The 23,771-nt window shown below is 37.0% G+C and overlaps 1 protein-coding gene across 10 annotated transcripts in view; it reads right to left on the reverse strand.

The window, feature by feature from the left end:
• Positions 1-23,771, reverse strand: part of SUGCT (succinyl-CoA:glutarate-CoA transferase) — a 768,395-nt gene that overhangs the window by 740,340 nt on the left and 4,284 nt on the right. For all 10 annotated transcript variants that reach the window (XM_069588244.1, XM_069588239.1, XM_069588238.1 and 7 more), the window contains exons 2-6: positions 16,476-16,527; positions 15,760-15,833; positions 10,343-10,428; positions 9,739-9,789; positions 1,149-1,269 (exon numbers count right to left, since the gene is read on the reverse strand). In XM_069588244.1, coding sequence (XP_069444345.1) covers positions 1,149-1,269; positions 9,739-9,789; positions 10,343-10,428; positions 15,760-15,833; positions 16,476-16,527 — 384 coding nt within the window. The remainder of the gene's footprint in view (positions 1-1,148; positions 1,270-9,738; positions 9,790-10,342; positions 10,429-15,759; positions 15,834-16,475; positions 16,528-23,771) is intronic.

Consider the following 23,771-nt stretch of genomic DNA (forward strand, 5'->3'; position numbering starts at 1 on the left):
CTTGCTGGTCCCTTTGCCTGAAACCCTCACTGCCAACATCTATATGACTCACTCCTTTATTTCATTCAAGTCTCTGCTTAAATGTTCCCCTTATCAATGAAGCCTTGTCTCACCTCCCAGTACAAAACAGACTATCCTCCCCTCATCTCCCTTATCTTATTTGTCTCTAGACTCAACTACAAAAAAACAAAACACAAAAGAGAATCTGTTTACTTATTTAATATCTCCCTAACCTAGAACATAAATCTGCTGAAGAGCATGAATATGTTACTCACTGCTGTATCTCAGAACCTTAGAATACTGCCTGGCAGATCACAGACCTGCACTAAATATAATATTTGGTGGATGAATTAACAAAAGCTGAAAATATTATCAATTATTCTCATAAATGCTATTACTGTAACTTTCTATTTTAAGAATAACTTTTAATACTATATCCCTAATTAATAGTTAAGTGCTTATAAACTATGTAAAGATAACTAATACAATTTTTTTCCCTTTAGCCTAAAGACATAAACACACACAGTTCACCACCAAGGGCTGAACAACCTAGAATACTTTATAGCACTTTTTTCCCTTAGTTGGCTTAGTACCTTTCAATATATTGAAGTGATATGTTGAGTTCCTATGTTACCTTAGAGCCAATGACTATTTCACCTGTAATTCTACATATGAGTTAATAATAGTACTCTGCTGGTATTTGCCAAATTTCTATAGAAAAATTTCCGATAAAGAATCTGCCTGCAATGCAGGAGACCAGAGTTCGATCCCTGGGTCTAGCAGATTCCCTGGAGAAGGGAATGGCAACCCACTCCAGTATTCTTGCTTAGAAAACGCCATGGACAGAGGAGCTGGTGGGTTGTCCATGGGGTTGCAAAGAGTCGGACACAACTGAGCAACTAACAGTTTTACTTTCACAGGCAGACAAATTCACAGAGGAAATACAAACAGCCAATAAATATACGAAAAATGTTCATTTACATCAATGTTCTTTAATGATTAATTTTCAACAACCTAAAATGGCTTGGCAGGGAAGGAGAGCAGAACCACTTTGAGAAAACCAGTGCTAGTGAGAGGTTTCTTAGGTACAGAGAGAGACATAGAACTTGGAAAGCCTACTCACTGGCAAGGGTGTGGGGTCGAAATACCTGTGATGGAGCAGTAGACAATGTGAGGTGCAATCTTGTCTATATCTTCATAGCCCAGCCCCATCGCAGACAGCTTGCCAGGGACGTAGTTCTCTACAAACACATCACAAACAGCTGCAAGCTGAAGGAAGAAATGCAGACAAGTCAGACTGAAGCGACTCCCTAACTTTCAACAAATCCCCACATGAATTTTGATTTCAGTAAACACAATTATCCTCACTTTCTAAAACCTCAGAAAAATCACAGGAAAAGCAGAATTACAGGGTGTAATTAGATAGACGTGAAGGCTCTAATCAACTACTTGAGGTATGACTGTCAATTAAACAATAGCTATTAAAATGTTCAGTTAATACCATAGTGTTAAGTGGATTCTGCTTACATTAAATGTAAGAAATATCTAGGCTGTGTGGTCTGTCCAAGCATATTCTCAGAAATTTTAAAAATTAGACTATAAGGACATAAAATACATGAAAAATATCTTTTAACTCCTTTAAAACTAAACACATCTTTACAACCCTATCCTTATCATGTAATACCCCTCCATGTAAGTACAACATGTACATATTGGCACCTAATACTTATAAACTCTTGTCAATTGCTTTCACACTTTCCAGATGCTTCCTTTCCAAAGAGTTTTAAATGTATTTAATGAATGACTAAAAAAAAAAATGCTAAACTATAACTCAGTAAATCAATAACTGTCAGAAACAAGACCCCAATTTTGATTCCCAGATTACTACTATATGAAATAGAGGAGAACAAACCATTGAAACTTTAATCTTAAACTTTTTTTCAAAATCTCAATTGTGACTACGTATCTTCTGAAACTATCACAAAAATTGTACGAGGTCATACAGAAAAATTCATGACATAATTCTTAACCATATCAAAGTGCCTAATAACTATTCAACAATTTTTTAATTGCCATGTTAATATAGATATATCCTCATACACACAAACTAATGAAATAGAATAAGTCTGGGCCAGGGGTAGACAAATTTTTTTCCATAAAATGTCAAACAACAAATACTTTAGCCTTTCCAGGCCACATACATTCCCTGTCACATATTTATTTTTCTTTAATGATCTTTAACAATGTAAAATTCATACTTAGTCCATGCGCTATGCAAAAACAAATCGGACTTGGTCCACAGTCTGCCAACCTCTGCTCTAGATGGAAAGTAATTGAATTTACATAAACTTTAGATGGAAACGTAAATGAATGGAGTGCCTGTTTGTTATGCTGTCAACAAATTTGGAGTGGATACACAGAACTATTTGACTTAACAAAACTTAGGGAGAGGGGATCTTAGGAGGCATCTCAGGGAAATAAGCTGTCATCCCCCAGAGCTCCTGAAACAGAGGTACTGGAGATCCAGGTGACCACCTGTCAGAAAAGGAATGATAAATACATTAAGATACAGGACAGAGAAGAAGAGATTTCAGGTATGCACTCCAAATCTCAAGCCAAACAGACATCCTTTCCAAATTTCAGATGCCAATTAACTTTTGAGATGCTTCTCACATGGGCAGTATGTTCCAGGGAGAGCCCATGTTGAGATGTGTTTATTTACTGTTAATGATTCTAATAATTCTACCAAGTATTGCTTGGGAAATGTGGAGGGAGAGTAGGTGTTAGCATAAATAAAACACAAGGCTACAGTTACACTTATTTGTTCCACATACTGTTCTGAGTTTCTGTCTATTACTTACAAAGCACTCCTGTGGGCACTAAAGAAAACAAATGACATCAAATACACCTAGGCTTCTTTTCTTTTTTTTTTTTTTACACCTAGGCTTCTATACCAGTCATCTCCTGGCTGAGTAACTTGAATGGCACATAGTAACAGTATAGTACAGTACCTTATGCAAATGACATTTGATAAATTATTTTTAATTTTAAAAACTCTGTGTGTTCCTCAAAAAGTTAAACATTGAATTACCAGATGACCCAAAGATGCCATTCCTAGGTAAATACCACAAATATTTGTAAGCAGGGACTTGAACAGGTACTTATATCCAAATGTTCATAGCAGCATTATTCACAATAGCCAAAAGGTGGAAACGACCTAAGTAGTCATCAATAGACAAATGTTCCCATCCATAAAGTCGAATATTTTTCAGTCATACAGAGGAACAAAGTTCTAATACATGTTACAACATGGATGAAACTTGAAAACATAATGCTAAGTAAAATTAACCAGACACAAAACACATATTGTATGATTTCACTTACATAAAATATCTAAAATAGGCAAGTTCATAAAGACAGAAAGTAAATTAGAGGCTCTCAGAAGCTGAGGGAGAGGGAAGTGAAGAATTATTGCCTAATGGATACAGAGTCTGTTTGGGGTAATGAAACATATGGGAAATACATAGCAGTGATGGCTACACGACATTATGAATGTAATTAGTGCTACTGAATTTTGTGGTACAAATGGTTAAACAACATTTTTATGTTATATATGTTATACCACAATAAAAATTATTTTTTCAGGGTATTTCTATTTTTAGATTTAAAGTTTTGTAGGGTATTTGTATTTTTAGATTTCTATAGGATCATGAATTATATTTCAAATCACATAAAATAGTCAGTTGAATCACAAATTCATCTGAATTTGGTGAATTCAGATGATTCATCAACTTTCAACTTGATTTGATCGATTTTCAGTAAGACAAGAAAATAAATGTAATGAATAAGCTATGCTAATAGAAAAGTATTCAGAATGGATAAAGTAAACAAAAAACATTTTAAAAAACCAATATACATATTATTATGTTTATCGGGAGAAATGAGCATACAAGGACATAAAGAGATTTTATATTTTATGCTAAAATAGTCATCTTTTTGCCCACAAACAGACATTACTTGTGTAACAATAGAAAAAAAAAATTAAGCTAAAAAGAGCTGTGCTCTAAAAAGAGTCAGTAGTCTGACTCTAAAGAGTTATAAGAAAAATACAGAAAAGTTGAGGTTAGGAGCTAAAGAGGCCCAGTAACTTTTTAAAAAATATTTATTTATTTATTTATTTGGTTGAGCCAGATCTTAGTTCCGACACATGGGAACTTCTTTCTTTGTTGCAACCTGTGGGCTTTTTTAGTTGTGGCATCCAAACTCTTAGTTGCGGCATGTGGGATCTTGTTCCCTAAGTCAGGCCCCTGCACTGGAGTGCAGAAGCTTAGCCACTGGACCACCAGAGAAGTCCCCCAGTAGCTTTTATTATTGCCCAAGATTTCAATATGTTTGCATTATGATATTTAATGATAAAATATCCCTGGAAAAGTACACAGCATGTAAGTTTTTCTTTTCTCCATTTTATAAACATTTCTTTTAAATAAATGTATACTAGCTATTTTCTAGATACTGATTCTTGGTGAGTCTGCCAATATGACATATTCTCCTTCTCGCTCTGTTTTGGGAGAACTCATTTTAAGAACAGGTATGTTCCCTAAAGTATTAGCTAAGGCATTTGTTAAAATTCTAAACAGTGCAGTGCTGAAATCAGACACATCAGAAATCACCCTGAGTTTTATGGATCTCCACACTATCTACAAGGTTTATACAAGTCAACTGCTTCAGTGAAGACCAAACATTTATCACATTTCCCTGATATAAGAATTTACTGTGAAATAAAGTGAGAGGGAAAAACAACTTAGTCCTAGTTTTACTGGTGATCACCTCTTCCTCTCTGAGGTATTCACAAATCAACTAATAATCTATTCTAGAATTTTGCCCACAATAAAAAAAAAAAAGCACAATTTTGCATGTTGGAGAAGCCATCATCTTTTTCATTTCTTCGGGGGAAAAAAAAAATCTTCTTTCCACTCACAGTAAAAAAAAAAATTAAAATCAATTGAAATACCAGATACTTAATTCTGAGTTGCTTTCATTAGATATAATTTAGGAATACATTGGAGGAGCAAGACAAGGAATAATGATAATAATTTAACTACATTTATCTGTTTAAAAAAATCATAAAATAAATTTTAAATGTACGTCCAAGGATGTTCTTACTCATATGAAATGTATTCTGCAATCAAATGCTCTATCCCTGAGCTCTACCCCCAGGAGATATCTTCTGAAGGATTTAAAGGCAAAGTTTCATGATGTCCTCTACTTACTTTGAAATGCAAATCAAAACTACACTGAGGTATCACCTCACACCAGTCAGAATGGCCATCACCAAAAAAAGCTACAAACAATAACTGCTGGAAAGGATGTGGAGAAAAGGGAACCCTCTCGCACTGTTAGTGAAAATAATCTGATATAGTATGGAGATTCCTTTAAAAAACTAGGAATAAAACTACCATGCTGCTGCTGCTAAGTCACTTCAGTCGTGTCCGACTCTGTGTGACCCCATAGACAGCAGCCCACCAGGCTCCCTCATCCCTGAGATTCTCCAGGCAAGAACACTGGAGTGGATTGCCATTTCCTTCTTCAATGCATGAAAGTGAAAAGTGAAAGTGAAGTCGCTCAGTTGTGTCCGCTCAGCAACCTCATGGACTGCAGCCTACCAGGCTCCTCTGTCCATGGGATTTTCCAGGCAAGAGTACTGGAGTGGGGTGCCATTGCCATATGACCCAGCAATCCCACTACTGGGCATATACCCTGAGAAAGTCATAATTGAGAAAGACACATGTACCCCAGTGTTCACTGCAGCATTATTTCCATAGACAAGACTTGGGAGCAACCTAGATGTCCATCAACAGACAAATGAATAAAGAAGTTTGGTACATATATATGATGGTATATTACTCAGCCATAAAAAGGAATGAATTTGAGTCAGTTCTAGTGAGGTAGATGAACTTAACGCCTGTTACACAGAGTGAAATAAGTCAGAAAGAGAAAAACAAATACTGAATAAAAATTCCATAATAAATATATATGGAATCTAGAAAAATGGTACTGATGAACCTGTTTGCAGGGCAGGAATAGAGACAGAGGTGGAGAGTAGACTTGTGGACACAGAGTCCACAAGGAGAAGGAGGAGATGGGATGACTTGAAAGAGTAGCGCTGAAACATATATTACCATATGCAAAACATATGGTAATGTTTCACATATGAGAGCTAGTCAGAAGCTGCTGTATAAAACAGGAAACTCAACTCGGTGCTCTATGACAACTTAGAGAGGTGGAATGGAGGCGGGAGGGAGGTTCGAGAGGGAGGGGACATATGTATACTTACAGCTGACTCAAGTTGCTGTATGGCAGAAATCAACACAACATTATAAAGCAATCGTTTGTTGTGTTTGTTCAGTCCATAGACATATCTGACTCTTTGCAACCCCATGGACTATACCACACCAGGCCTCCCTGTCCCTCACTGTCTCCCAGAGTTTGCACAAGTTCATGTCCATTGAGCTGGTGATGCTATCAACCATCTCTTCCTCAATTATCCTCCAATTAAAAACAAATAATTTTTAAAAGGAATTTGGATTAAAGACTAGAGAAAAAAAATAAAAGCTGTCATTCACCAATTGAAAACAAATTTTAAGAATTCACTGTACTATTCCTGCAATTTTTCTGTATGTTAGAACTTTTCCTGATAAGATTTTGGGGGAAAATAAGACCCATGACACTGCTCTACTGGCCATGATTCATACTCACAACACAGACATAAAACTTAAGAACAGTATAACTAGCTGAAAGCAATAGATTTAAGACCCCAAAAAAAATCTATTTAAGTTTAATTACTTGAAATGTACTTCATTGTTATCAATCAGATCTGAAGAGAAACCCTGCCCATAAAGTTACAATTTAAACCTATCACAGTATGCTGAAAGACACAGGCAGTATCCAAAGAGAGTGAGAAAGACACCTCAGCAAATTCATTTCTTTTGCTTAGAATCATACATGTAGGTCTAAAATACTCTAACGTACACTGATGTCTTGAGAGCAAGAGCTATGAATTCCATCTAACACTTTAGATGGAAAAAGCACATCTAACACTGTAGATGAATAACCTTCATGAACTTGTAAAGTACTTTTTAAATCAAGTCTGAAATCTTCACTATTCAGGATAAAATATCAGAATATTCTCTCAGTAAGTCACTTCAGTCACTCAGTCGTGTCCAACTCTTTGCAACCTGATGGACTGCAGCACACCAGGCTTCCATGTCCATCAGAAACTCCTGGAGCTTGCTCAAACTCATGCCCATTGAGTCAGTGATACCATCCAACCATCTCACCCTCTGTCATCCCCTTCCCCTCCTGCCTTCAATCTTTGCCAGCATCAGGATCTTTCCCAATGAGTCTGCTCTTTGCATTAGGTGCCCAAAGTTTTGGAGTTTCAGCTTCAGCATCAGTCCTTCCAATGACTATTCAGGACTGATTTCCTTTAGGATTGACAGGTTTGATCTCCCTGCAGTCCAAGGGACTCTCAAGAGACTTCTCCAACACCTCAGTTCAAAACCATCAATTCTTCCACACTTTCTTTATAGTCCAACTCTCACATCCATACATGACTACTCAAAACACCATAGCTTTGAGTAGATGGAACTTTGTTGGCAAAGTAATGTCTCTACTTTGTAATATGCTGTCTAGGTTGGTCATAGCTTTTCTTCCAAGGAGCATCTTTTAATTTCATGGCTACAGTCACCATCTGCAGTGATTTTGGAGCCCCCAAAATAAAGTTTTTCACTGTTTCCATTGTTTCCCCATCTATTTGCCAAGATGTGATGGGACAGATGCCATGATCTTCGTTTTCTGAATGTTGAGTTTTAACCCAACATTTTCACTCTCCTCTTTCACTTTCATCAAGAGGCTCTTTAGTTCTTCTTTACTCTCTGCCATAGGGTGGTGTCATCTGTGTATCTGAGGTTATTGATATTTCTCCCGACAAACCTGATTCCAGCTTGTGCATCATTCAGCCTGCAATTTCGCAGGATGTTCTCTGCATATATGTTAAATAAGCAGGGTGATGATATACAGCCTTAACGGACTCCTTTCCCAATTTGCAACCAATCTGTTGTTCCATGTCCAGTTCTAACTGTTGCTTCTTAACCTGCATATAGATCTCAGGAGGCAAGTAAGGTGATCTGATATTTCCATATCTTTAAGAATTTTCCACAGTTTGTTGGAATCAACACAGTCAAAGGCTTTGGCATAGTTAATAAAGCAGAAGTAGATGTTTTTCTGGAACTCTCTTGCTTTTTTGATGATCCAATGGATGTTGGCAATTTGATCTCTGGTTCCTCTGCCTTTTCTAAATCCAGCTTGAACACCTGGAAGTTCACAGTTCAAGTACTGTTAAAGCCTGACTTGGAGAATTTTGAGCATTACTTTACTAGCGTGTGAGATGAGTGCAATTGTGCGGTAGTTTGAGCATTCTTTGGCGTTGTCTTTTTTTGTGATTGGAATGAAAAGCTAATGCTTGATGAGTGCTAACTATGGCAGACACCCTTCTATACATTTTATACATATTCATTCAATTCTAACAACCCTAAGAAGTGGGTATTATTGGACTTCTCTGGTGGACCAGTGATCAAGACTCTGCGCTTCCACTGCATGGGTCACAGGTTTGATCCGTGTTCAGGGAACTAAGATCCCACCTGCCACTCAGCCATATAAATATAAAATAAAAACTTTTTAAGAAGTAGTTATTATTGCCCTCATTTTACAAATAAGGGAACTGATACATAAAGAAGTTAAGTAACCTGTTGAAGTCACATGGCTAGCAATTAAGAAGGCAGGATTTAAATCCTAGAAGAGAATACTAAGGTATGCCCCTAACCACTTGGCTTCCCTGTCCCCTCAAGGGAAGATGCCAAGATCAGGTCTGGACACATTAACCATCTGAATAAATGTTAGAAAAAGATTGGGCTCTACAGTGATGTAGATCCAGGGTTCAACTTTCAGCTCTTCCCTTTATTAGTTCTGTGATCTTCAGACAATCATTCAAGCCCCTTGAGACCCATTTTGCCTCCTGTGAAAATGAGGCTATAATATGTCATTTACAAAGCAAATTATGAAGATTTAAGAAAAGAATATTAGCAAAGTGCCCAGGCCTAAGATCTGATGCAAAGCAGGCACTAAGTCAATAGACAATAGTACCATAACTAAACACTCTGACACCATGGAGAAATGTCATACACAATATACCAGAAATTATAAAGCAAGTTATATTTACTGTAAAAGCAGTTAAACTCTTGGACTGCAAGGAGATCAAACCAATCAATCCTAAAGGAAATCAGTCCTGAATATTCATTGGAAGGACTGATGCTGAAGCTGAAACTTCAATACTTTGGCTACCTGATGTGAAAAGCCAACTAGTTAGAAAGTTGGCTAAGAAGGCAGGAGGAGAAGGGGACGACAGAGGATGAGATGGTTGGATGGTATCACCGACTCAACGTATATGAGTTTGAGCAAGCTCCGGGAGATGAAGGACAGGGAAGCCTGGCGTGCTGCTGTCCATGGGTTCACAAGGAGTCCAACAAGACTGAGCGACTGAACAGCAACGAACTCTTCAAAGACATCTATATCAAAATTTCAGACTGCCAACAAAATCATGTTTCAAACACATTTACTCTGATATTCAAATACCTAATTACAACCCAGGGGGTAAGGTGCCTTCTACAGAGCATACTGTACCTCTTTGACGATTTTCACCCCTTTTAGATCCTTGATATTAACAGCTATACTCTAAAAATTAAAAATAAGCATATTAAAATTATATCACAAAGATTTTTCTTTATGATAAAGAAAAATTACTGACAGTTCAGTAAGAGAGCCATTCATATCATCAATTCTCTTCTTAAAGTAAACGTATTTTCCTCAGAAAGAAACATTTAAATCATTTTTACTGATTTTATTTGCAATTTGGATATGTTAAAGTGATAGCAAGGACTATAATAAAATAATTTGAAATAATGATCCCAAATATAGACAATACGCAATCTCCAAAAGAATAACAAACATAAAACAATCAAGTGATTTCTCTCCTTAATAAAATTATTTCTATTCAAAATCATTATAAATTCTCACAATATGCTTTAAGTTAGTAGAAAAGGAAAATAAAAAGGTCTACTGTCTCTGTTTGGTAACTGGCAAATGAATAGAATAAAATGTCACTTCTTGAAAATATTAGTTAGATCTACAAAAAAAGAGTAGAAATAAATGAGCCACAAAGCTATCAAAAGTTTTGTTACTACAAGAGGATTATGGAAAGAAAGCAAAAAGGGGGTAATATTCTTACTTTTTTATTTCGGTTAACACTGAGAAAATAAGTACTTTCTGTCCCCACAAAAGGTGGACCCCAAGTTCGTGTATCATCACCAGCTCCTGAAAATAACAGTATCAGCTATTTTAACCTTGGAACATCATGAGACATTTCAAACCAACAACTTTACTCACTCCTACGTTCACAGACAACTACGAAGATCAGCTTAGTGCAGTGGAATTAGCAACCTAAAGGAGCCATGGGAGCTTGTTAGAACTGCCCAAATTCCTTCCCTGTTCATGTAAATCAATAAATCCTCCCATAACTTCTTTCACTAAAACCCAACCCTGAAAGTAAAAATCCAGAACAGAATACCCAAATGCCAGTCTTAAAATACATAAACAGCAAGTTTGAAGGGAAAAAATTACTCTCCTAATTCAACAAACAAGTCAGCTCTTTCTGTGTTTTTGGCATTAAATGTGCAAACAAAGTGTTAGGTCTGTAAAGGATTTTTTGTTATATATAATTTGAATCAGAAAAATGATAAGCAAGTCTCTATAAAGTGGTATTTGAGGCTAGGTATAAAATAATGATAAATAAATAAATCTATTTTTTAAATCCTGCAGTAATAAATCAGAAAAAGCAAAATAAGCAACTGAGTAGCAAATGTAAATAATTTAAAATACTAGCTTAGAATAAAATTTTAGTTATCAAGGTCTTGCTTCAAAGTAAAATGGTTAAAACCATCAAAAATAGGGTATTTTCTAATCGCTTCTCGGCCTTTTGGCTGAAATCAAGTGTAGTAAAAATAGGGTATTTTCTTTGAGACATCTACTTCAAATGACCTGAAAAGTACTTGTGTTTGATTCAAAGACAACACTATAGAGTTACAGAAAAAAATTTTCTTTGCACAAAAAGCAAACAATGTAGATGGAAAAGAGAAGGTGAATTAACAAGTAATAGGCACAAATTAGTATCACTTAAATTTAAAAATTTATAAGTTCAATTAAATATAGATATTAGAAACTAATCACTACCTAAGTATTACTAGCCCCTCCAATAAGAGATAATTTGTGAGTATGGGCTAAAGTTTAAATTCTAATCTCATTTAAATGATATAGTTAATTTATTAGGCCATTAAACTTTACCCACTGAAACTGATAAAGAAAAACAGACACAGCCTTTTAGAAAACAAAACAGAAGCTAAACGATAGACTCCTTGATTTAAAAAGAAAAACAAAAAGGAAAAAGCCTCACAAGAGAAGGGGAGAGGACAAGAGGAGAAAAGAAGCATTAGTTCTAACTGGGGATGAACTGGAAACAACACAAAGCAATAAATGCTAAGTATCAAACTGAACACATGTTCAAAACATCAGGGGAAAAAACAAAGTGCAAGAGTCCACAAAAACAACCTCCACAAAAACAACCTCCCAGTAATAGACCAGAGTCTATTACTATTAGAGTCTATTAGAGTCTTCATGGAAAAGGTATGTGTGAATATGAATCTCCAAGACCAGCCAGGACCTCCCAGAGTCAGGAGACAGTCCAGCCACTTCTATTTATCTGAAGGTCTCAATACATTAAGAAAAAAAATTTTTAAGGAAGCAACATCAAGATGAGGTTAAAATTAGCTTATTTTAAATGATCACATTCATCTCTGATCACCTTCATCTCTCAGGTGGAGATAATGTCAGAAATCTAAATTGGAGGCCCACATGGCTTTCCTGGAGGGCTTCCCCAGTGGCTCATTGGTTAAAAAAATCTGCCTGCAATGGAGGAGATGTAGGTTTGATCCCTAGGTCAGGAAGATACCCCGTAGGAGGGCACTGCAACCCACTCCAGTATTTTTGTCTGGACAATCTCATGGACAGAGGAGTCTGGCGGTCTATAGTTCTTGGGGTTGCACAAAGTTAAACACAACTGAAGCAGTCAAGCATGCACACACACATGGCTTCCCTACCGGACCTGTCCCTAGTGTATGTTGTTGTTGTTGTTGTTGTTGTTGTTGAGTTGCTAAGTCTTATCCAACTCTCTTGCAAGCCCATGGACTGCAGCCAATCAGGCTCCTCTGTCCATGGGATTTCCCAGGCAAGAATACTGAAGTGGGTTACTATTTCCTTCTCCACGGGATCTTCCCCACCCAGGGATCAAACCCACATCTCCTGCATCACAGGTAGACTCTTTACCACTGAGACACCAGGAAAGCCCATCCCTAGTATATAATCCCTAGTATATAAACCAGGGTTTAAGGGAAGCAGAAAGGGAGTACTGATGGCACATGAAAGGTTAAAGGTCACAAGCTTGTAAAACTAGCAATTTGAGAAACATGTTTTATTTGACCCACACACTATTTAAAGTTTTTAACTATCTGCCATGATTTCAAAATCCAGAAGCAGTAGATAAAAATTCAGACTTCTTTTTTTAAATGATATTTCAAAATATTCATTCATTCAGCAAAGATTTATTGGGTGCCTACTAGGTCACAAGCACCACTCTCTGCAGAGCAGACACAGCAGTAAGTAAAGACAACTTTGAAATAACAGCAGCATCATTTGATGCCCAGCCTACTTCATTCATTTAGGTTACCCTATCGGCATACAGCTTACATTCACTAACAAACTCGAAAAAAATACACTTAAGCTTGATATGTTCTTTAATTACTCAAGTAAGAATAATCTAAGTCCCAAATCAGAAAACTACAATCAAATTTAATTCAAGAACTAGAGAAAGTGGAAATGTGAAAGTGCTAGTTGCTCAGTCATGTCCAACTCTTTGTGACCCCATGGACTGTAGCCTGCCTGGTTCCTCTGTCCATGGAATTCTCCATGCAAGAACACTGGAGTGGGTAGCCATTCCCTCATCCAGGGGATCTTCCCAACCCAGGGATCAAACTCAGATCTCCTGCACTGCAGGCAGATTCTTTACTGTCTAAGCCACCAACCAAATCTAATTTAAGAACTGGAAAGTGGACACTAAAAAAGACTAACTCTCCACTAAAATTTGAAAATACTGCCAAATCACTTTACCCTCATATCTGTTGAATAATTATCTCAGAAAAACAAAATATATGAACATTAAAATGTACTGAGCAGAAGGGTTAAAGGAAAGAGAGAAATTAGTTAGGAAAAGAGCAATGAACACCTGCTAGGAAAAAAGTTTGATGCCTAGTGTGTAGCTATGGGACTTAATAAAGTTCTAAATAAGGAAAGGGTCCCCCAGGGTGGAAAGGGAAAAAATAACAAAGGAGAAACAGGTCTACACAAATAGGGAAGAGTGATTTCTAAAATTAATAAAAATACAGTCATTCCTTCATTATCCTCAAGGGTTCCAGCACCAACGAGGACTCCAAAACGGCAGATGCTCAAGTCCTGCAACTGGCCCTCTATGCTCACAGGTACAGCACCCCGAGTTCTACCAACCACAGATCATTGAAGTTCACGAGTCCAAAGACTCAGCCAACCAGACACAAAGGGCCAACTGTACAAATATTTAACCTAGAGACCAAGGGAAACAGCAAGAGAAATTAGATCAACTATTCTGCCTGTAAGTGGAAGATCCCATGGCTGAAATCAGAAAGCATGTGGCATTGAAACTGGACTGCAATGTGGTAATTAGAAGTTTTGTGGTAACTGTTAAACAAAGAAAGAAAAAAACACGTTCAGCTAGAAAGTGAACATTATTCAGCATGTATCCAGCAATGACCAAAAGCAATAAATATCACAGACTGGATAAATGAAGCACAATCTCTGGAAATCAGGATTTACCAGGCTCTTCTATCACCTGAAGCCTGACAAAGACAGGGTCAGAAAAATGTAATATAAAATATATAATATTTCTCATGCTGATCAGAGAATCTTATGCTAACTGCTTGGGTCTCCTAAGAAGATTTAGCAGAAAGTTGAATCTTCCAGATCAGGTATTCACCTTTATAGTGTTTAATCACTTACAGTGAATTCATATGTTGACGTAATTGCAATCTAGTCTCTTGTGGGTCTGATAGAAACATGCACACTATTCAAGAAGGCTGGACCATTTTCATTGATTTGGGAATTCTGTTCCAAATCCATAAGCATCAGAATTTTTTTTTTGCCATGGTACATGGCATGTGGGATATGGAATCTTAGTTCCTAGACCAGGGATCAAACCAGTGCCCCCTGCAATAGAAGCACAGAATCCTGACTATCAGACCACCAGGGAAGTCCCAGCATCAGATCTTGAAAGATAAATAATAACGCTGATTTTTGAAACCTTCCAAAACAAGCTGTTTGTGAGATAATGCAGAGAACATGGACTCTTGGTTTAAGTGCTTATTAGAGAGGAAGGGAACGTAATATGACACTTTTCTAAGTAGCTTCATCAACAGCAACATGAATTAAACATCAAAGAGTTGAGAAGGCACCAAATAAGAGTGAGAATTATGCACCCAGTATAGGTTTGTTTGGTGGACAAAGGGAAGAGAAGAAAGGAAAGTTGTCAGATGAAAACATAAAAGCAAAGAATTCATCTTAGCTTCAGTGTTTTTCCCTCAAAATATTTAAAAGTTTGAAATGGGAAAATGTTTCTTTTATTAGAAATAGAAAATAATGACTTAGGTTGGGGTATTTGGGTTCCTTTTGGATAGGACTTTGATTCCTTTCCTTCCTCCCTCTTCTACAACCTATTTTTCCCCTCTTCCCTTCCCCTTGTTCCTGGCTCCCCTTCATCCCACAGTGAGGGAAAGTGGCCAGGCTCACTCTAACCTCAGTCTCAGCAGCAATTCTTGTGTGGGGCTCAGGAGGACCAGGATCAGAGATGAATGTCTCAACATTCCTTACTAGCTATGTGACCGTGCACAAATCCCTTCATCTCTCAGGGTCTCTGTGTTCTTATTTATAATCTAGGAATAATAACAGGTGACAGGTTGTTGTAAAGATTGAATAAATTAATGTAGGCAAAGTGCTTAGAACTGTGCCCAGCACTAAATGTCATTAACATCACTGTTATCACACTGCATGTCAGTTTCTACCAATGTGCTTAGTCACTCAGTCATGTCCAACTCTTTGTGACCCCATGTACTGTAACCCACCAGGCTCCTCTGTCCATGGGGATTCTCCAGGCAACAATACGGGAGTAGGTTGCCATGCCCTCCTCCTGGGGATCTTTGCAACCCAGGGATCGAACCCAGGTATCCCCCACTGCAAGCGGATTCTTAACCATCTGAGCCAGTAGGGAAGCCCCGGTGTTTCTAACAGAGGCTTACAGAAACTGGCTTAGGGCTCAACCCTTGGCATGTAAAGAGTAGAAAGAGATCTAACTTTAGTAGAGGTTCAGAGGAAAATAAAGAATGGAGAAGAAAAATAATCATTTCATTTCAATTCTTTCCTCATCCCACATACAGGTACATGGATATTTAAAGAACTACTAAAAATATTTATTAGCTTGTTTCTATGTTTTAAAGAGAATAGTAGTTTTACCTGGTCTTTCCACTTTTATAACTTCTGCTCCAAGATCTCCTAAATTCATAGTAGCAAAAGGTCCCGCCAGTACTCTACAATATTAACAGTGATAAATAAATCCATTACCATCTTTAAGACTTTTATATTTATTTGTTTCTTAATGGTTCATCAACACAGACAAGCTCATATAATGTTAGTAAGAATTAAAACTGTTATAAAAGTGATTTGGCCATATGTATCAAGAGCTTTAAAAAGTATATTCCCTTTGATGCAGTAATTCCACTTCCATAATTCTACCCTAAAGAAGAAATTGAAAGATTTTCTAAGGCCAAGATTTATGTACAAGAGAGTCTACTTTATACTAGAAAAACATCCAGGGGATGACTAAGTAATTAGGTGACAACTACATAATAAAATATTATCATATATTTTTGTTGAATTTTGAATGACATGGGAAAAATAGCCAAAATATAACAATGCTTAAAATGTGAATAAACCTATAATTTCAATAGTTTCATTTTTTAAAGTATAAATAGATATGCAGATTAGAAAGAAATGTATAAATATTATATGAATTGTCTTCAGAATAATGAAATTATAGGAAATTTCCTTGATTTCTCTTTCCAAAATTTCAATGATAAGCTTACAAGCACCCTCTTATAATCCAAGAAACAAATGCTCTTTTAGAGAAGGGGAAAACTCAATCACCAAAACATAGATAAACCAATACACACCTCGTTAGATCCAGAATCCTTACACCCTCCAATGGCTTCACATTGTCAGTATCTGGCAAAACAGAGAAAATATTTGAAGATAATTGATTACTAATTTTAGGAAGGAATAATGCATAATTTGGCCACCTGATGCAAAGAGCTGACTCATTTGAAAAGACCCTGATGCTGGGAAAGATTGAAGGCAGGAGGAGAAGGGGATGACAGAGGATGAGATGGTTGGATGGCATCACCCATTCACTGGACATGAGTTTTGGTGGGCTCCAGGAGTTGGTGTTGGACCGGGAGGCCTGGCATGCTGCAGCTCATAGGGTTGCAAAGAGTCAGACACGACTGAGCAACTGAACTGAACTGAATGCAGAGTTCTTCATATTCTGAAAGCACTCTCTATTACTACCAAATAAATAAATAAATTTTCCTTCAGATTACTAAAGGGAACTGTGTATAACACAGAACCCTTGACCAATCCAATTTATCAATCTGTAAAAATTTTAAAACCTCTAACACCAGATTATTCCCCATTTAATAAAGTCCAAAGCTACACGTAAAATAGTTTGTCTAATAAAAAATAAAAAGTTGGAGGAGAGAGGGTTGCAGAGGCTGAGCACAGAGGATCTTTAGGACACTGAAAATACTGTGTATGATACCATAATGATGGATACATGTCATTACACATTTTCCAAACTCACAAATAGAACTTTCCATCACCTGAAAGTTTCCACCTGCCCTTTGCAAACTACCTTTCCCTCCATTCCCAACCTCAGGCAACCACTGATCTGCTTTCTGTCACTACAGTTTAATCTGCATTTTCTAAAATATTATTTAACTAAAATAATACAGCATATACCCTTTTTTGCCTGGCTTCTTCCATTCAGCATAATGATATTGAGACTCATCCATGTTGCTGAATTTTTATAAGTAATATCCTGTTCTATGGATATACATTTTTCTTTATCCTTTCTAACCTACTGAATAGGCTCCAGTTTTACGTCCCAGTGGATCAAGCTGCTATGAACATTCATGTACAAGTCTTTGTTGGACATGTTTTCATTTCTCTTGAGTAAATACCTAGGGGAATGGCTAGGTAATATGGTAAGGTTATGCTTAACTTTCTAAGTAACTGCCAAACAGCTTTCCAAAGTGACTGTACAATAATAGCACATGTGAGTTCTAGAAGCTCCACATCTTCAAAACCCTAAGTACTGTTAATCTTGTTTAAATTTATTTATTTGGCTGCACTGGGTCTCAGCTGTAGCACATGGGCTCTTCAATCTTCCTTGCAGCATGCAGGATCTAGTTCCCTGACCAGGAAGCAAACTGGTCCCTTGCACTGGGACCTGAGTCTTAACCACTGGACTACCAGAAAAGTCCCTTGTTAATCTTTTTAATGTTAGCCCTTCTAATGGGTATATGATGTTTCTCTGAGGCTTTAATTTGCATTCCTTTGATGATTAATGCTATTCAAAATCTTTTCATGTAACAATAGGCCATTCATGTATCTTCTATTGTGAACTGTCTCACTGTTTTTTTAATACTGAAGCAAAATATTCAAAACAATGCAGAAATCCACCAACATGTGAAATATTAAATAAGCACTGGCACATCCATATAACAAAACACCATGCCGATGTTAAGAAAAAATGAGACAGATCTACATACCCTGACATACACAGTTGACCAAGATGTATTCCTAAGTTAAAAAATAAATCAGGGACTTCCCCGGTGGTCCAGTGGTTAAGAATTCACCTTGTAATGCAGCGGAACCAGGTTCAAGTCCTGATCAGGGAACTAAGATCTCACATGCTGCAAAGCAACTGTGCCACAACTAGAGACTCCCAGTGCCACAGCCAAATAAATAAATAATTTTAAAAATTCAAGTTGTAGAATAGAATGTATAATATGAGCCTATGTTTGTAAACATACATCATAATAATAATAACGTTGGTACCTGGAGCATTCATAAAGTTCTACTCTTGGCTAAATCTTGGGGTAAGAATTTATGGAACACTTTCACTAGCTAAGTTACTTATTTCTATAATTTTGCTTAATTCTTAAATTGGGAAAAAAAGAAAAAGTGAAAACATAAAGAACAAACTAAGAGAGAAACAAGATATTTTAGAGAAATTAAAACATAGAAAAAGATCTTAAATATGATAAGATATTTTGATATCATTAGGAATGAACTGACAAGCAATTATTGTCCATTACACTCCAAAAATATGAGTCGTCTGTACTCATCTCTTTGGGGGCCCCTGCTTTTTTTTCAAATGAAGCAGGAAATATATTTAGAGATCTCTTCAATTCATAAATCTCATCTCATCATAAATCTATAAAGAGAAGTTTATATTTCACTACCAATGTCAACTCACAACCATAATAAATTAGTAAAAATTTTATGTAATGATGCAAAAACTTTTAAATGAATTCATTTAACATTAGCCAATAGCATTTTACTTTTATGATCTGTGAAGATAACCAAAAAGGACTTCTAAAGCATATTTAAAGTGAAAGTGAAGTCGCTCAGTCATGTCCAACTCTTTGCGACCCCATGGACTGTAGCCCACCAGGCTCCTCCATCCATGGAATTTTCTAGGTAAGAGTACTGGAACGGGTTGCCATTTCCTGCTCCAGGGGATCTTCCTGACCCGGGGATTGAACCTGGGTCTCCTGCATTGCGGGCAGACACTTTACCGTCTGAGCCACCAGGGAATCCCCTAAAGCATATTTAAGTCACAATCAACTAATGAGTTTTAAACAGTTAAGAGCGTAAACCTTAGAGACTGAATTTAATTCTCTGCTTCACTACTTACTATCCTAGTGACCTTGACCAAGGTAAACATTTCTCTGTTTCAATTTCCTCATTTGAAACACCTACATCATAGAGTTTGCAAAGATTAAGTGAAACGTTATATGTGGGCTTCCCAGTGGTATCAGTGGTGAAGAACCCGCCTGCCAATGCAGGAGACATAGAGACTTGGGTTTGATATATGGGTCAGGAAGATCTCCTGGAGGAGGGCATGGCAACCTTCCAGTATTCTTGCCTGGAGAATCTCATGGACAGAAGGACCTGGCGGGCTATAGTCCATGGGGCTGCAAAGAGTCAGATATGACTGAACCAACTTACCACACAGGCACACACAAAGTACACTTCCTGGCATATAGTAAATGCTCACTAAATACCAACAATTGTTGTTATCATCATCACCAATGTAATATACAGTCCCAATACCTATTAAAGTAGATAATCCAGATTTGAAAGCAATCACATGACTCACGATTATTTTAAGGAACAGAAAATAGTATTATTCTCAATTCTCTATACTTTAAAAAGATATCTACAGCCATATTTTGCCTCCTTATAAAAGACCAGAATAGTCTGATTACAGGGTGAAAAACAGTTGAAAAGAGCATCTATTATAACGTAATTTGCTGAGATATAGTGAGCAGCTTGTGTATCACTCTATCTTATTTGGCCTCTAGGATGGAAAGCTATTATGTTGATACAGCTGAGTAATCATGCAAAGAAATATAATTATAATGAAGCTGCCATCAAATTTATGCTTGCCAGAGTTGCTTCTAGGACTCCTCTGGTATTTGGCCCTAGGTTTCCATGACACAAATAAATTTGAACACCAGAGCGGATATAATTGACAGATGCCCACACAAGTGGCTCATTTGTGTGGCAGCAACCATGACATCCCTCTCCCACTGTACTAGCCAACTACTGAGACATTTAACAAAAAAGTCAAGTCCTAAAACAAACTGATCGAATATCACTATCAAATACAACATGTGATATACATCAGAAGGCTTTCTTGATTTGATATTTTTACAGAAAAGTTAATTACCAGAACTTAGGAGTGAGCCAGTAGATGGATATCTCTTCCAAGCTTTATTTAGAAAAGTTAGGAGGATATTTTCTTTCTAGCACAGGTTGAGTCTTGAAGGAATTCTCTGTTCCTAATAGTATAATTTGGCAGGAAATTTTAGGGGTTTAGAGTACTTGGAAAATCAGAATCCACTGGAAAACATTCCAGGGAAACTAAAATTTTTGAGTTGTAAAAAGATAGTGTGGAAGTGACACTCAAGTTATGAGGCAATTAAGAAACAATTCGGTTCAGCGGTAAAGACTCCACCTGCAGTGCAGAAACCACAGGAAACATGGGTTCGATCCCCGGGTTGGGAAGACCCCCTGCAGGAGGAAATGGCAACCCACTCCAGTATTTTTGCTTGGAAAATCCCATGGACAGAGGAGCCTGGCAGGCTACAGTCCATGGGGTCACAAAGAGTCGGACACAACTAAGTGATTGAGCACACAGCAAACAGTAGAAAGATGGATAATAACGTGTAACAGTTTACAAGTCATGCTTCACTGACACTCAGTTTCTTCAGAACTGCCCTTCCCTTGCAATGACTCTGCTATTACTGTGGGATTTGCAATCAAAGAGGTTTTATTTTGTGGTTTTTTTTAATTTTTATTTTTACTTTACAATACTGTATTGGTTTTGCCATACATTGACATGAATCCACCACAGCAAAGAGGTTTTAAAACTGCTGGATGCTACTATTTTAATGAAAACTTGAAGAAAAATGCAAAAAGACTAGAAATAAAGGGCTACCAAATGATAGGTAAAGCATTACACAACCAAAGTACCAGTGGGTGCTAATCCCTAATCCCTCTGCTCTTCTCACTTCCCAGCTTCTCTTAATTAGATTGGGGCCAAATGCCTGGGGTCTGGCCAATAACACATAAACAGAAGCAATATAAACTTAATTCCAGCCCTAATCCTTAAAAACATCCCATTCGGTCCTCCAGGCTTCTACAGTCCTACTGCAGTGACTGTGGGCTAATCTGCACCACAGCCCCATCTAGCCTTTCCTGACCAATGAAGAAACTAGGCATGGGCGGAAGAAAAATGGTAGTATACTCTAAGCGAATGTAGAGCATCCAAGCCAAGAAGTTAGAAGTCTGTTTCAGGGGTAGGTTGCTTCGCTGCTACCAATAGTCATCAAACTGAGATACATTAAGACTTTTGTAAGAAATCAATGAATCATTTTAAAGAAATCAATTTCCAGATCTTAAGCTTCCATACATATTTTTCCCCAAAACTGATCAAATAAGACCTACAAATAAGCCTTCTTTCATGACAAGTCTTCTCACACTGGGTAAAAGGAAAGCATATTCCTCACATGTCTTACTATAAAATTTGTGATAAAAATTTTTTTAATATGAACTTAACATATGCAATGCATTGCTAATCAAAAGTCATTTAGGAGAAAGAACACTAGTATAGACTGGAACATAGAAGTGTAGAAAATGGTACTAACTTAGAGACCTTATAAATAATCAAGTTATAGGATTCACAACCAAAAGTCAGGAAGCCAGAGAAAAAAGCTTCAGGGTCGAGGCCTCTTTAATGGGCCTACAAGTGGCTGAACCAGGAACTCATGGAGCAAATGACAGTTATAAACTACAGAATGTGAAGGCCCACAAACCCATGAGACCTCTGAAACTTCACCATGTAGATGACGTGGCTTTCTTCCGGAAGAAGACTGACCAAAGGGAAGACCTCTGTGCGAATCAGGGAGAGGCATCCATTCCAGGGGACAACCAGCAAAACACCATCACAGGTACTGGAGGGGCATTAGAATTATCACAGAAAAGAAGAAAATGTGCCTGTGCGAGGTGTGGGAGGCCGGGAACGGGGTGTTAGATGGTGAATGTGATGAGCCTATTTTGAACCCCAAAAGGGAACAGAACCCTATTTTACAGACCAACTGCAAATAAAACAGGAGGAATAGATGGAAAGGGAAGGGACAGCCTGGGAGAAGTGAGTAGACAGATACATATGTCAGAAAAAAATTGTCTTATGATTTGATTTGTTTTCAATAGCTTCCAGTAAGTCATTCTGAAGAGCAGGAGATGTCTAGAAGAACTTAGGATACTTTCTGTGAAGTGCTATGGAACCCTCCCAGGGATGTCTCTCTAAGTAGTAAAGATAAAAATTATTCTCTAAGCCTTTTAGAGGTTGGAGGGGGGGGTGGTTAAGAAGGCACAATGAGGAGCATGTTTCCAAGGACAGAGGCAGGTCTTAAGGTGGCCTAGCCATGTTCATGTTGTAAATTCATTCAAACTTTTCATACCTACTATCAAACTGCCCACCAGAAAAGCAGTACTAATATATACCAGCATCAGCTGTAGAAAACAATGTTCTCCACTATCTCCCATAACTCACAATGGCTTAGTTTTGGGAGCATTTTGTTTACTTGTTTGTTGTAAATTCAACAGTTAAAAATTTGCATGTTACTACCATTTTAATTTTCATTTACTTAATGACAAGAAATTACACTGCTTTTTATACTTCCTCTTTTTATATATCTTCTCTTGTAAATAATGTATTCTTCTTGTTGGCCCATATGTCTACAGGCACATTTATCTTTTCCTTATTGATCTGTATGGATTCTTCGTGTAGTAAGAATATTAACCTTTTATGAGTATAAAACACAAAGATACAAATTCTAGTGATATTAAAATTTTATTCACTCATTTTAAAACAAAAAATTGTATCTGGAAAAGAATAATTACATTCTTTAACATTTTTTTCATGTCAACAATTTTATTATATTGAATAAAAATTTTTATAAGTGACTTGATGCATTAACACATATTACACATGGGTGAAGAATATTAATCAAAAAGAAATACGTATGTATAAAACATTTCACCTATGCTTGACTAGAACAATGGAAACATGCTTAGAATTGAAAAGAAGATCATTAACAGTAGTTTGGCTCTCAGAGACAAGAACAAGTTGCCTCCAACACCTGCTTAATCAATGAGAACATTACATAAGTGATAGTTAAGAGATCCACTGTGTTCAATGCATACCTCATCCTATTAATGAATGAGCTAATCATATCCTAGAGATGCATTTACTTTTCTACTACTGACAGTCTTTAACATGGAAGAGCTAAACAGCTAACAAGAGAAAAGGAAAACAGAGATAATCTGAAAGGCGTCAGGGAATACTACATCACAGTAGCTCCACCCCCACCCCTCATCCATGGGTTCCTCAACTACAGAGTCAACCAATGGTGGATTGAAAATATTGGGAAGAAAAAAATTCCAAAGAGCAAAGCTTGAATATGCCTCCCACAACTATTTACAGAGCAGTTACATTGTATTGACAACTATTTACATATTATTTACATTGCATTCGGTATTATAAGGTACACACAGAACAGGTGGTTATATGCAAATACCAAACCATTTTATATAGTAAGGAACTTGAGCATCCT

This window comes from Ovis canadensis, chromosome 4 (assembly GCF_042477335.2).
Source record: "Ovis canadensis isolate MfBH-ARS-UI-01 breed Bighorn chromosome 4, ARS-UI_OviCan_v2, whole genome shotgun sequence".
NCBI classification, from domain to species: domain Eukaryota; kingdom Metazoa; phylum Chordata; class Mammalia; order Artiodactyla; family Bovidae; genus Ovis; species Ovis canadensis.